At 43.3% G+C, this 14,286-nt stretch overlaps 2 protein-coding genes and 1 long non-coding RNA gene across 8 annotated transcripts in view; 2 read left to right on the plus strand and 1 right to left on the minus strand.

The window, feature by feature from the left end:
- Positions 1-14,286, plus strand: part of LOC143150911 (uncharacterized) — a 43,159-nt gene that overhangs the window by 534 nt on the left and 28,339 nt on the right. Inside the window, exon 1 of one of the 6 annotated variants that reach the window (XM_076319496.1) lies at positions 2,472-2,659. The exons of 1 other annotated variant lie outside the window; for it this stretch is intronic. Coding sequence is in view for 2 of the 5 variants with exons in the window: in XM_076319491.1 (XP_076175606.1) it covers positions 12,712-12,916 (205 nt within the window). In the remaining 3 variants the exon portion in view is untranslated. Of the gene's footprint in view, positions 1-2,471; positions 2,741-4,783; positions 4,971-10,325; positions 10,601-12,588; positions 12,917-14,286 lie in introns of those variants that run through there. 4 more of the 6 variants (XM_076319497.1, XM_076319494.1, XM_076319493.1 and 1 more) reach the window with 4 other exon arrangements.
- LOC143150912 (uncharacterized) lies at positions 785-12,672 on the minus strand. Its single transcript, XM_076319499.1, has 2 exons — positions 11,851-12,672; positions 785-2,998 (listed from the first exon to the last, which is right to left on the minus strand). Exons 1-2 carry the CDS (start codon positions 11,957-11,959, stop codon positions 2,499-2,501), a joined length of 609 nt encoding a protein of 202 aa, XP_076175614.1. The 5' UTR covers positions 11,960-12,672; the 3' UTR covers positions 785-2,498.
- LOC143150914 (uncharacterized) lies at positions 2,734-10,441 on the plus strand. The gene is made up of 2 exons (XR_012993201.1): positions 2,734-3,104; positions 10,278-10,441. It is a non-coding gene; the product is annotated as an uncharacterized LOC143150914 (long non-coding RNA).

Consider the following 14,286-nt stretch of genomic DNA (forward strand, 5'->3'; position numbering starts at 1 on the left):
AAAAAATAAGAAAAAAAAAACGAAGAAAGAACAGAATAGACATTTGGTGCGTTGAACTTTCCCTCCGGTGGACCGGTGTCGGCGAATTTTAACGAGGCACGTGTGTACGTAAGTATCACCGTGTCAACGAAAGAACATAAATGTTGACCTTCGGTATATCAAAAGCTGCGGCCTCGAGCGTTTCATGGTAGAAGCATTACGTGTCTGTCGAGGTGTCGGGTAAACTTCTATTACTTCCACGATTTACAATTATATTTCAAGTCGCGGTGTTAGACCAGTTGTCGTATTTATGGTTACCAGGGTGTACAAACGAGGTGATACACACCGGGTTCTTATAAATAGACCGAGACACGAAAGTGTCTCGTCTCGTCCGGAGAACGTTAATTGTATCGTTGTTCCGAATGAGACGCAGACGAGCAAACCACGCGGATCGAGACGCGAACCGAGCAACTGGTTGCACGAAAAATATGTTACACGAAACTCCTCTCGTCACGCGTTTCAACGAAACCGTCACTCGGAATCGTTCGATCGGTTTCTCATCTCGGGCCCGATCTTTTTCTCCGTGATCGCGCGCGAAACTTTCAACGTCTTTGTTCTAATCGGCGTACGGCCGCGGGTCAACTGGGAAGCGTTAATAGACGATAAATTGAAATTAATGTCTCCGTTCACGAGCCCTAGCGGACATCTTTCGATGCTACGCGAGCACGTAAAGAGGCAGGGAAGCAGAGAGAGAGGAAGAGAGAGGGACGGAGGGAGAAAAAGAAAAAAGCTCATCGGATTAGTGTAAATAGTGATGTCATTTTATTCGTGGCTTTATCTTCAGCTGTTTGCAATTGTCTCGTGGACGGTGTTCCAAGCCGCGCTGCCATTCGCTGGATAACAGACGATTTGAACTTCTAACCAATAAAACTTTGATGAATCACACTTAACGGGAACGCGCGACGTTTCGACGGGAAAAAAAGGAAAAGAGAAAAAAGAAAAGTAAAGAAAGGAAGAGAAAACGAAAATACGTTGGTAATAAAGTATTAAGAACGATCTTTCGAAGTTAGAGTACACGCGGAACACGATCGACGTTGTATTCTATTCGTCGATTGACGTCGTATCCTCCTTGCACGTTTCGTCGTCGGTCGTCATCTAACGTGACAAGAGTTTCTTGAAAATCGATAGAATATTCTCCGCTGTGAAGCGATAAAAAAAAAAAAATTGACGCAGTCCAGCGGAAAGCGAATTAAGTGATTTCAGACGATCAGAATCAGACGTCGAAAACGCCTTGAGCGTGCATTGCGCACGATAAAGTCGCGTACAAGACGAGATCGATCGATGAAATATTCACCGAGCCTTAAACTGTAAACTTACGTAAGATACGAGCAACAATCGAGTAAAATAGTTCGCGTTGCTCGGGGAATTTACGAATAATCTTGGCTTTGTAGTAAATTATTCGTAACACGAGACGGGGAACGGTGAGGGAATATTTTAGTAGAAAATATGATACGAGAACTGTTGGAATAGAAACACTCTACGAGAATAATGTAATATGCAGAAGCAATGTATAGTTTCAGTCACCCAAAGTTCCATCGATTGTATCTATTCAAAGTTTCCACATCATAGACCGGTTTTATTAAAAAAACATCTTACACTTTTGAAAAGGATACCTTCGTGTTAACGAAGAATAATTGAAACATATGGTTTCAAGTAGTCATCGGAAATTTCTTCGTCGTATTCAAAATCTCTATGATTTATTAAAACAACTGTTCGGCGCTCGAAATCTTCGTGTCATCGAACAACAGCAAACAGAAACAAACGGTTTCAAATAATCTTAAAAAATTCCTTAATCGATCGTATTCAAACTCCCTACATACTATTAGAAAATTTCTTGCGTTCTCGAATCGAAAATGTTCGTGTCATCGAACAACAGCAAACAGAAACAAACGGTTCCAAACAATCGTAGAAAATCCCTTCATCGATCGTACTGGAAAGCAATTTCGTTGGAAAACAACTCTCGAACCGAAAACCATGTCGTCGAACAATAACAAAATAACGTAACACACCGATGTTGACAGAAAAAAAAAGAAAGAACCGATATCGCGCGATAAGATACTTCACCAAGATGGCTCGTCGTTCCTCAGCCTCGGCCGGGTACAATAGTAAACAAAACACCCCTTAGGTCTCCCCGTTCTTCGTGAATTTTCTTTTTCATAATTTCGTTGTCATTACGACACGCCGGGTTGCATAATTACCGAGCAACGTGGGCGTTCCAGGTCCGTTGCCCGTTCCAGGATACGGAACTTCGTCTTCGGGCGCGAAGTTTGCCGAGGTAGACGGGAACAGCTTGTATCTATCGCGGTATTCAAGAAAACGGGTTCCCTCGACGTCGACGTCGCGAAGCCGACCCGAGCGTACGTCTGCGCTCACATCAATGACACGCGCTATACTCGTACTTGACTCGAGCAGTAAAACTGGCAGCGTGGGTTAGACAGTGTGCAGAACCGGGAACCGTGTCAGTCCGCGCCGAGTCCTCCGTGTGGGAGCTGCGCTCTCTTGGTGTGTTTTAAAGCGGGGGTTGCTGTTCCGTACGACTCGTCGACACCAGCGAGATATTTTATCTCCAGATGCACAGAAGAGGAGCGAAAGCTCGCCAAGTTCGAACAAACGAGATTCAGTGAGTTAAAAAGTTTTGTGCGCGGCCCAAGACTCGTGGAATCGTCGGCTCGCAGCTGCTCGTTCGTCACGTTCGGTCCAGGTAGGTCTACGCGTACGTTTCTCTGGTTCCGTGACCCTGATGACGAATCCCAGCGTCGGACACTCGGATCCGGAATAACTTCGGCTCGGTTTACTTCTCTTATCCGTTCATCGCCTCCAGCGATCGGCTCTTTTCCACGTACGAATCGTGTCGGAAGATTTTCGAACGCAACGAAGAATTTCGACCACCGATGACTTCTCTCTCCTCTCTTCGGACACCGACTCGCCACGGGCAAATTTCGGGAAAATGTTGGAACACCTGCCGAAAAAAAAAAAATTGAGAAAATACGAAAATCGTAACGCGCACGGAACACGTGCGAAAAATTACACCAGGGGACGAACAATCGTGCAGGGATTGCTCTTCGGTGCGTCAATTACTCGAGAGCTCCGTGTTATCGAGATTTCTCAGCGACCTACCGTAACACCAGCGCGAAACGATTTCACGACAAGCAGCATCTCGCAAATTAATAATCGACGAGATAGCCCCTTATCTCTCCGTGTATTTCCAACGCGGAACGATTTTCGACTCCGACGAGACCTCCAATCGGGAATCGTTTCGCGAAATGATTTTAAGAATCCGTTTCGAACGCCTCTTCGAATCGCACAATAGTCATAGGATATATTCAGAAGCATCGGAGGGTACACACAGGTGTGTACATACAGACATTCCTTTTCAATTGCCTCGCGCTATTCATAAATAGAACAATGCGGTGTTGTTCGACCAAAATCCACCACCGATATCCTGCGACGGGAACAGATCTTTCACGATTGCTCTTTGTTTCGCGTGCCACCGCACACTTCTCATAGATTCTCGCAAACACCGGTCGAGATTCGTTTACATCGATCTTCGAGAAAAGAGAAACGGGTGATTGGTTCCCCGTTTGGTCACCGGACAGTTTCGAAACGGTCTATCGGGTTTTGAAAACGCTTTCTAAATCACCGTGGTTATTTATACGCTCTGAAAATCTCACCCTGTATCGACGACACGCGTTCTCAGATTCGTACGAGCGAGTGTCGTCGCCACGATACCGATCGGAGTAGGGGTATACCGGTAATCGTCGATTCGATGATCCGTGACTCGGGATCGCGTATTACGGAACGCGAAACCGTCCCGTACAACGAGGACGAACGAACAAACGAACAAACGAACGCACCTCGAACTCGAGGAAACACCGTGCGTCAGCGGTATTACGATTTTACGAAACGACACCGTCAACGATTACGGGGACGATATTATTCGATGTACACGAGAATCGAGCCGATTTCCCGTAAATTGCTCGATTATACCCTCGATGATCGGCGATCGTTCGCGTTTCCGCGTGACGATTACGATACGCTAAAAAAAGATCGAAGGATATGTTCGATCCACGACTCCGAAGGCGTCGTCTCCTCGTTCACCGGAGGCGTGTGTCGATATACCAGACGCATTGGTAAACGGGATTGGTCGCGGCGAGATTCTATTTGCAAACCGGTAATCGCGATCCTCGACGATCTTTTTCCATTCTCGAACCGCTTTACCGTATTTTTTTCCTCTTTTTTTCCCGTCCTTTTTCCTCTTTCCGGTTAAACGACGCGCATAACGAGCGATTTTTCTCTCTTTCTCTCACTCTCGTTCGTACCACCTAGATGGTTTATTAGCGAACGTAATCGAGATGTTGCGATCGACGTGTTGCGCGCGCGAATCGTCCGCGAGAGCGTCTGCTCGATCGCGTGTTAAACACAAGGAATACCCCGTAAAGCGTGACGCATCTTCGCGATGATTTTCCCGGTTGCACGTTTACCAAGCGAAACGTTCTCGAAGCGGTGTCCACGTTACTCGCGGACAAGAGTTACACGTTGCCGGCCACGCGTATAAAACAGTACTCAACTTTGCCCGTGATTTTTCAATCGCTATCGCCGAGCGAATCACCGATGCGCAATGAGAACGATCTGTCTAATTATAGAGAAAGTTATCATTCCGTTTAATCGCGTTGCCGTAGGTGGGAGCTGGAGAGACGACTCGCGAGTCACGGAGCGGTAATTACGTTCGTAGCTCGTACGATCGGTGTCGAGTCGATTTCGTTTAGTCGTGAGGGAAATACGTCCACGGTGTTCGATTCATCGGCTACAGTTGGCACATTTCGGTAACTAGTCGTCGGTGTACGAAGACACTTTTCACCGGTGAACGTTACACGGAAAAGAACCTCGAGGCTCTTCGTTTGCACGAGGAAGTGATTCTACTTAATTATCGAGTAAGTTGTCGTTGCGTTTCAAGGCGTTGCTATAAGTAGGAACACGATTCTTGGACCTGGATGGATGTAACGTTGTGTTCAAAAGGAGTGCGGACAGTGTAGAGTCAGTTTCGCGTAATTCTTACAATTATTTTTCTGAATCGAATTTTTCAACTCCGAGTGCTACATGTATCAGAGAAACTCGTTTTGTCGATTGTGTTCGAACGTTTAGCGCGATTGGACTCTGTGTAGAGATTCGATTCGAAAGTTTGCGGAGGAAGATGATTCTGTTTAATCGTCGAGTAAATTATCGATGCGTTTAATTGGGCTGCTACAGGCAGCGGCTGGAAAGACGACTCTTGGAATATGGAGAATGTAGTATCGCGTTTAAAAAGTGTACGATTCGTGTCCAGTCATTTTTACGTAGTCGTAGGCCTTGTGAATTCCCTCCGGAGATACAACTTTTCAATATCGGACTGTACATTACGGAAACTACTGAACTGTATACGGAAAATAGATTTGCTTGCGTAATGAGAACATTCTACCGGAGATAGTTGTCATTGTGCTTGATCGCGTCGCTATAGATAGAAGTTGGAAAGATGACTCTTGGGTTAACCCCTTCAGCACGGCACAAATTTCCTCGTTCGATTCTTGGCTCACGTATTCGTGAAAATTGTTCGCAATTTCTATTATAAATGCTTTACTGCTTTTCCATAAAGTATTTATCATGTTTCTGGCACTCGAAGAAATTTCTTCTTGTTCGTCCACAGCATTCACAATTGTGTCTCTAATTATCGATTATTTTCGCATCGTTAAATTTATTTTCAGAATTCGTTACTTTCACTTTTGGTACTTTCGAACCGTTTTGTGAAAATATCGTGTCCCTTTGAGGTTAAGGTTACGACCCACAGGATTGAGTTGCATTCAGGACGAAACATCTCGAACGAGCTCTTTGTACAATCTTGAATCCTTCCGAGAACTCGATTACTATGATACGCGATTTCCTAAGGAGATCAAATTCAGTCTTGTGACGCGTGAGAAAGCATCGCGATAAGCAGAAGCTGATAATGGAGTTTTTTTTTTCGTATAGTGAGTAAGTATGACGTACGGATTCAGACCTCCAACGAATACACGTAGGTTACAGGGAATGCAGTATAAAATTACACTCCTCTTCGCGCGAGATTTTTCATTTTTATCTTTATCTCGGGCTGTATCATCGATATGAGAACATTTTACTAATTATAGAGAAAGTTATCGGTGTGTTTGAACGCGTTGCTATAGGTGGGAGTTGGAAAGATGACACCTGAGTCAACGAGATTCGATAATCGCGTTCAAATTATCTACGATCGATGTTGAGTCGAGTTTTGTTTAGTCAAGTTTTACTTCTCCAGAGTTTTGTCATTGGTGTTTCAACGCTGTTATTAAACCGTATAAGAAAAACAGATTTGAAACTTAGTTTGCGCGGGGAACCGTTTCTACTTAATTTTCAAGTTATCAATATTATCGACCGTGTTTCTACAGTTAGCAATTGGAAAGATTACTTTTGGGGGAATCTACATAGATTCTCGTTTAAACGAAGACACCGTCGAGATATTATTACATGTTTGCACATGTAAATTTACGAAATTCGCTTTGTCATTGGTATCTAGATACTTAACGCTGTTCGACCGTATACGGAGAACAGGTTTCAAACTTTGTTTACGGACACAAACGCGAAAGTCGCACGACGTAGTTACCGTGTTTACTCGTTGCCGCTGGTAGAACTAGATCTTGGATACCTGTGAAATTATTGCGAGACAATCCCGATACCGTTTATCAGCGAGAATTATTGCCCCCTATTAAAATGATAGAAAACGTGATCGAACCGTTAATCGATAGTCGGTATGGTCTGTTCCGATAACTATTATGCAGACATCGTAATCAGATTAGTCATTCCATCTCGAATTACACGCATTTTCGTTATTAGCTAAGGCGATCGCATATACGAGTCTATCGCGTGACGAGTGTCGTGACGACTAAAATGCATTGGCGTAGACACGTAGACTTGGGAATACGAACCATTAATGGAACAAAAAAATTCTCATACCTTTCGTAATACAATCCCTATTCGTTCTACGTAATAACAATTATTATCGAGAACGAGCGTTACGAGTAAGTAAAATTTTACTTGTTTACTCGTTCTACAGATCCGATGGCTGTTTTCGTGCACTTATCGTTGCTTTTTAATAACTTCCTTATCGTATTTGCGGTAAATAATTGTTGGTTTACAGTTTCTCAGAACCTGTGAAACAATGCTTTTTTTTTATTAGTTCAGGTGACGGAGTTGTCACTTTTCAACGTTCTCCTTTAGAATGTGCTACACGTTCGTCTTAATTTTATAAATTTCCACGAGGATTTTTTCTATGGGATTCAATTCTTGTATGTACGACTTTGTATATTTTTCAGGGACTCGGAAATTTTACTTCTATGCAATGTCACCGCTTAGCACCTAAATACGAGGACCTCTGGTGGGGATTGGGCGGAGCTTGTCTCTGTCGTTCAGTTTCTAGTGACTTTGTAACTCACGATCTTCGTGTAGTAAACGATTTTTCAAATCCCAGTATCTATCGAACGAATCGTGTTCAGTACTTCGAACGACGAAGCTCGACTTCGTTGTAACTCTCGAAACTTCTTTCCCGTGATTCGCGATTCGATAGACTGCCTTTTACAATGAAATTATCGTGTGTTGTCTCTACAATTTATCATAGACAAGGTGATAAGAATAGCGAGTTTGGTTTTGTTATTATCAGTTAATTATACCACAAGCTTCGGGACACAAACCGGTCAAATTGCAAAATGAAACAGAACTCGGTATCATAATTTAATTAAGCTGACAAGTTGCGTCGTCGTCGTCGTCGTCGCTGAGCGCGCCATGGCAAGTTGTAAATCAAGTTTTTTTTTTTCTTTTTGCGGTTGATTAGAATGCACAAGGTCTTTAATAATGTCATAGTGCTTATTAACCATTGCTGTTATTATTTTCCCGCATCTCGGCCAAGAACCAAGAACACGCGTGCACGCGTCACACACGTACGAACATTTAACGGATGGGAAATTACGATTCGGTTTTTCGTTTCCCGGCTTGGAAATACGATCGGGTAACGTGTTCCTTGGGATATGGAAAAATGGAAACGAGAAATTTCGTGCCGACTGGAGGGAATTATTCGCGGGTAACGCACAATCGCGAAAGGCCATTCACTATTTCACAATTCCCGCACCGTTGCACGGGATCGCTATATATAACGCACAGCCTGTACGCAAGATACACTTTTAACTAGACGCTTTGAACCAACGGTTCGAAAAAAGATTCACGTACGCGAGTTGGAAAACACGTTCATCCGGAGCCGGTGCTTTCATCAACTTTTTCCTCGTTTGCGCTCCGAATTTATTGCAAATCCGTCCGGGGAGAATGTTTCCAAATGTCTGGACTGGAATGATGTCACGGATACGGGTCTTTAATGCGGCTGTTTGCTCCAAATATTTAATTCATTTTAATAGCTTTTTAAGTAGTTGTATTACACAATAATCGCATTACAGATTAAGTGAAATTCTTTGAGAACGCTTCGCTTGATAGTAAATATTCCCTCCGAGTTCTTATTTCGATCAATTTTTATCCAAGTCGAAATTATTAATAGAATCTTTGTTTGTTAATTTTGAACAAATGGCCGCACGCTGTTAGTAGATTTTCTTTGTTATTCGAACGAATATTTTCCCAACTCTCGACACAGAGATTCTCAATTTCAGACCGAGTACGATCGTGTGTAGTTTCCAAGTGGTTTAATTATCGACGCGCGATCTTGGCACGCGAAACGAGCAATAAAAAAAAAAGACAACGGATCGATGTTAATGTTGCATCATATTCGATACCGCGAGACCGAGGTTCGTTTGAAAAATGTTTCGTTTGGAGCGCGCAATGCTCGTTTGCGGTCGTTCTGCGTTGAAATTTGGTCTCCGGGGACCGAAGGTCGCACGTATGCGCGTATTGTCTCACGATACATATTATTATTTGCACGGTGTGCACGCTTTCGGGTACATCGGTGCAACCCGCGGTGTAACGATCACGTGATGGAAACGTTGCAATATTAATAACTAATACCGGCGAAGTTCACGCCCTCTCTCACCGACAATTATATTACCCACGTTGTGGTAATAAATCAACCGTTTAGATTAGAGATGTTTACATTCGACCTCGGAACGACGATGAAATAAATGACCATTTAATGTTAAAGTATATTTGATTCGCGCGATAACGCGCGAAAATAAAGATACGCCGCAGAAGAGGAGAGGTGCGCGACTCGTACCGCGGGATAAAAGCTACGATACTACGAACTGGAACGGTACAACGCGTTGGAAAATAGTCGCGATTCGTGGATTTTCGATCGAAGCGTGCCGCGTAATGGTCCCGATCGAAACTCGTATCCGAGCGGTTCATTTTCTCGCCGAGGAACCTGAAAGTTCACTTTTACTTTTTACCTTGTCACCCTCTTGGTCTTGATTCTCCGCGAAGGATCTTTCTCGAGTAAATATTTGCATTCCAGCGGGTGACTGCTCGACAGGGATCGTTTAATGACAGAAATCGTAAAATCTTCCATTTCGAGATAAGATTTTGTTTTCCGCGCTCGAGCTCGCTGCAACAGGGACGAACCGCTGTGCTCTCGCGACGCGTACGTTGAATAGTGATGTCTTTATTCGGACCTCGCGCGAGACGCTTCACGCTCGTGAAAAACGCGGCGATCCGCTCGAAAACAAGGAGAACGTATCTCCGCGAGTCGCGTTAACGCGTCGTGATGCCATCGAGGCCACAGGTGAACGGGATTATTGAACTCGATTGAATCGTTTGTCGTTTTGGAAAAGTGTGCGCGACGAATAAACGATCGACGAAGATCCGATCACGTCTGTGGGCGTGTTTTTCAACAGTGATTCGAGAAGTTCGTTCGCACGATCGACAACCGAGTCGCGCTCTTTTTTCAAAGAAATTAATTCCTTGGACCGATAAATATCCGCGAAGGCTACCCACGCTGCAGAATTGAACCGAGGCGGGAATCTTTTGGCACGAGACGGTTCGCGGTGCAAGAAACACGGAAAGTGGTTCGACGAAAACACCGCGGCCAAAAGAGAAACACGTTGACAAAACCACGGAGACCGTTGTTTCGTCCGCGTGGACCGAACCGAAACGCTGGAACGCTAAGTACGGTGAACGGGACGATCGTTTTCGTAAGAGACGAAAATTGAACGGGTTGCCTCGCGAGAAACGATTCTCAAGGATTTTCGTAACCGTGATCTCATGCTCAGGATTTCGAACTCTGGATCTCGTGCTCAAGGATCCGCGTACGTGGCGGTTCGAGTCGTGTATCGTCGAGACCGCGTTCGTTCCCGCGCATGGAAAATATCACTCGTTGGAAAAATACACGTTGAAACATCGGTGCGCGATTCAAAGGACGCGAGCCGCACAATAGATAGACACTATCGGGCTGGCTAATCAACCGTGGAAAACACCGAGAGCACGAGGCAACGTTCAAGAACGATGGTCCGAACAATGGGATATTTCTCCAGAAGGGACAGAGAAATGAATGGCAACGATGACATCGACAACGTTCGAGTCGTCGATTCGGAACGTACGTCTGGTTTTTCTAATCGAATAAACGTATTGAAAGATTCGAATTGAGCAATCGATGAACGTGGATACCGCTCGATGATCATTTAAGTTGATAATTGTACACCGTAAACAGCATTGACAATGTTTAAGTCCGTTCGCGGGATACGTCGAGTATTTTTTTCAACCGATTGAACCGAGAGATTCTAATTGAACGATCGACGAACGTAGATAGCGCTCGATGATAATTTAAGTAGATAATTGTGTACTGAAAAAACACCGGTGTAAACGGAATCGGTTCGATCTACGATAAACCTAATTCGTCGAGACTTTGAAGAATTTTCAACCGACGAGACTCGAACTCGATCGAAAGACTCGAACGACACGGACCTGCGAGACATCGAAAGTTAACGATTAGAGAACGGTTGTAGGATATACGAAAGAACGTTTCGTTGGACGACAGTTAGGCGAAAAAACGTCGAACGTCCGTAGCTATAGAAAATAACGACGACGAGGAAGGTAGCGCCGCGCGAAACAAGACAGCTTATGGTAACGTTGATGCAACAACCTGCGTCGAGTGTAAATTTTCCAAGGCGAGGGTAAAATTTATTTCTCGTTCCACGAGTATCCAATTTTCCGTGCGTCGTTCAACGTCCGTGCCAGGAGCCTTTGCTCGACATAAATTACAAAAGGTCGTCATCTCGCGATTCTATGTCAAGGGCAGCCATTAACGGCACTCTATTAACTCGATTGGAAATTATTCCAGAACCTCTTGAATACACAAAAAACAAAAGAAAAAAACAACCAGCGATCGTCTCTCCGTAGAATACACAAGATCACAGTGTCTTTCTCGCGACTGTTTACCGACCGGTTCCAACTCTTCGGATACATCCGATAAACAAAATACATCACTGCATCCTATTTTCGTTGCACGCTGCCGAACTCTCGGCATTCGACAAGAGGTGGAAAGAGTTTTCCTCGACAAGCACAACTTGGCCGGTCTCCCAAGTGAATTCTTTCGTTTGTCCTATCTTAATAACTCAACTCGTGCATTTCAAGTAGCATCAGTAGCTTTATAATATTTCGATACTATTGTTCTTCACCCGCTCAAAACTCGCGACATTTCATCGGTACCATTTCCTGCGGCCCACTCGAGACCCGCGATAAATTATACGTTCGTATCCACTGTTTTCACAATTCACTTATTCGTGACTTCTCGTGCATTGGTATTTACTATTTTTCCTGGCTTGTTCAAAGGTTGCAATTTCTTACATTTTCCTATTCTTCCTCGAAGCCCGTAAGTTGCCATCTCGAGTACTTTGCTGCCATCTTTGACGATCCACTCGAAAGTTGTAATTTCTCGTATTTTATTATTTCTCATCGCATCACCCAAAACATGGGACTTTCCACATTACAATAACTTTCGTCGCCCCTCAAGAGATACAATTGAGAATCCCTGCTCTAGAGTCACTCGGTACGATCACCTTCGCGTTTGCCTCTGAGTCACTCGAAAACTGGTGGATTGGCTCGAACGCGAATCTCGAAGAGACGGAACGATCTCTCGAAAGTCGCGATCGTAGCGTGACGGTTTGTGTTGAGTCTAGGGGTACACGATAACTTTCGAGATATCAGTGACGCAAACTCGTTGCACGACTGCGTTTATCGTTTGTATATTGAAATATTCTTTCGCTAGTTTTTTTTTTCTTCCTTTTTTTTCCTCTTCTTCTTCTCGCTTCTCGGCGCTGAACTCCCGTGCACGTAGCACGATACTCGAGACGGTAAATCATTCGTCGACGCTAATGATCGGCGTATCGGCGAGCCTCTTTGTCCAGCTATGCGGCAACGTGTTACACGAAGCGTCGATGGGAAGGGTATCGCAAACGACGACGACACTATGATTCAGTCGTTCTTTTTTTTCCCCTCCCGACCGAGATCGATCGTCGTAGAATTTTCCTGGGTTTCACTTCTTTTTTTCCCCTTTTTTCTTACGGTTTCAAGGTACTTCGATAGCTCCAGGGAACGCGTCACGTGCCGAGGTACTCGTGACCCCTGACGCGATTAATGCAGCGACATGCTACCGTCACACGCGCGACTTGTTTCGTTCGTTGACGGTTTTCAAGAACATCGAACGAAATGGAACTAACGGAGAAACTAACATCGCGTGAACGACATTGGCGCCAATATTTTTTTTTGTTTTTTTTTTCTTCGCGAAACTCGACACACGGATCATCGAGAAACGTCGATTACGAAATATTCACGGGGCGAGAAACTCTGGAAATTCTGAATGAAGTGTGTACCGTGTTAAATATCCCGAATACCAATGGAGATAAGATAAACGGTGAATATGAGAAAAGTTTGATTTTTAAATAATTATTGGTTACTTGACAAGCTATTCGATCGGTTACATTGGTGTTATGTATGATTCGCTTGCGATTGTTCGTTAAGACTTGGACCCTTTTCTCGTGTTATTTTTTTAGATGTACTTAAGTGAATAGGTATTTCAATTATGATTTTTTAAATGCATAATTGTAATGCATATACAAGAAAAAGTAGGGTCAAGTTTTGTAATTTTGTGTACGATATTATTGAGCGTTTTATCTGTGTTTTGAGTTTCGTTCAAATTGGAGATTTTCAATGGTGCGGAGTTCCTTATCAGTGAATCTTTTGCGCATCTCGGTGTAATTACGATTCGAAGTAATGATTAAGTAATTGCGTACATATAGTTGAAACTGCGCCGAAGTGCTACAATCGAAATGTCGCCAAATGTCGCAACACCGTGCGATAAGAAAATGTTGATATACATATGCATACAGGTTTTTGTAGTGTCTCTCGACGGTTGTTAGATATTCGGGATTTTTTCGATGGATTATTATGATTTACAAATTTATTTGCTTACATTGAGTACGTTTTAAAACGGAATCTATTACACGATCGTGAAACGAGTTTGGAATAACAATAATTCCAAGTGTCTGTTAAATTCTTGTTAAAATAATTACTATCGAAATCTGTGTAGAAAAACGTACGCTTATAAATTAGCAATGTGAAATTAAATTCTTCGTAGTTACTTTTGTTTTTGCTCGTTACATTTTCACTGAAACGTTGTTAAACCACGCCAGTTCGTGCACGCAGACTTACGTTCGCCTGTACATTTCGCTGATTCCGATCTGTCGGACATTAATTTTTCCCCGCATTACTGATAACTAATTATATCGCAGCGCGTGTTGCAATTTTTAATTATACGTAAGCACGATTAGAAATAATATGTTACGAGTTGAGCCAACGAAGATGAATTTCTACTCGATCGATCGTTGAAACGAACACCGAGAAAATTTCCTCATTCTAGTTAACAATTACTCGCTACATCCACAACAGCTGTTTTTTTAATTGTCAATAATTTCATAAAAATTGACGTTCAAAGAAGAAGAGAGGTAATCGAGAGAGAAAAATTATACGATAACGTAACTACACGTAATTTGTATCCATACTTTTGCACAAATTGCGATACGCTTAATAAGAGATACAATTTATTTTTTCATAATTTTAAAATACACGTTTGCAAGCGGTAAAGTCCGAGTTTCTTGATAACACGATACTTCTTAAATTTTTTTTCAAATTTGCGCAGCACGCTTTTTATAAAAGTGGCCAATGGTATGCGATTCGCGTAAATTAAAATTATAATGACTTGTTGCTAGTTGCAGATGTTAATCT

This window comes from Ptiloglossa arizonensis, chromosome 9 (genome assembly GCF_051014685.1).
Source record: "Ptiloglossa arizonensis isolate GNS036 chromosome 9, iyPtiAriz1_principal, whole genome shotgun sequence".
Classification (NCBI taxonomy): Eukaryota; Metazoa; Arthropoda; class Insecta; order Hymenoptera; family Colletidae; genus Ptiloglossa; species Ptiloglossa arizonensis.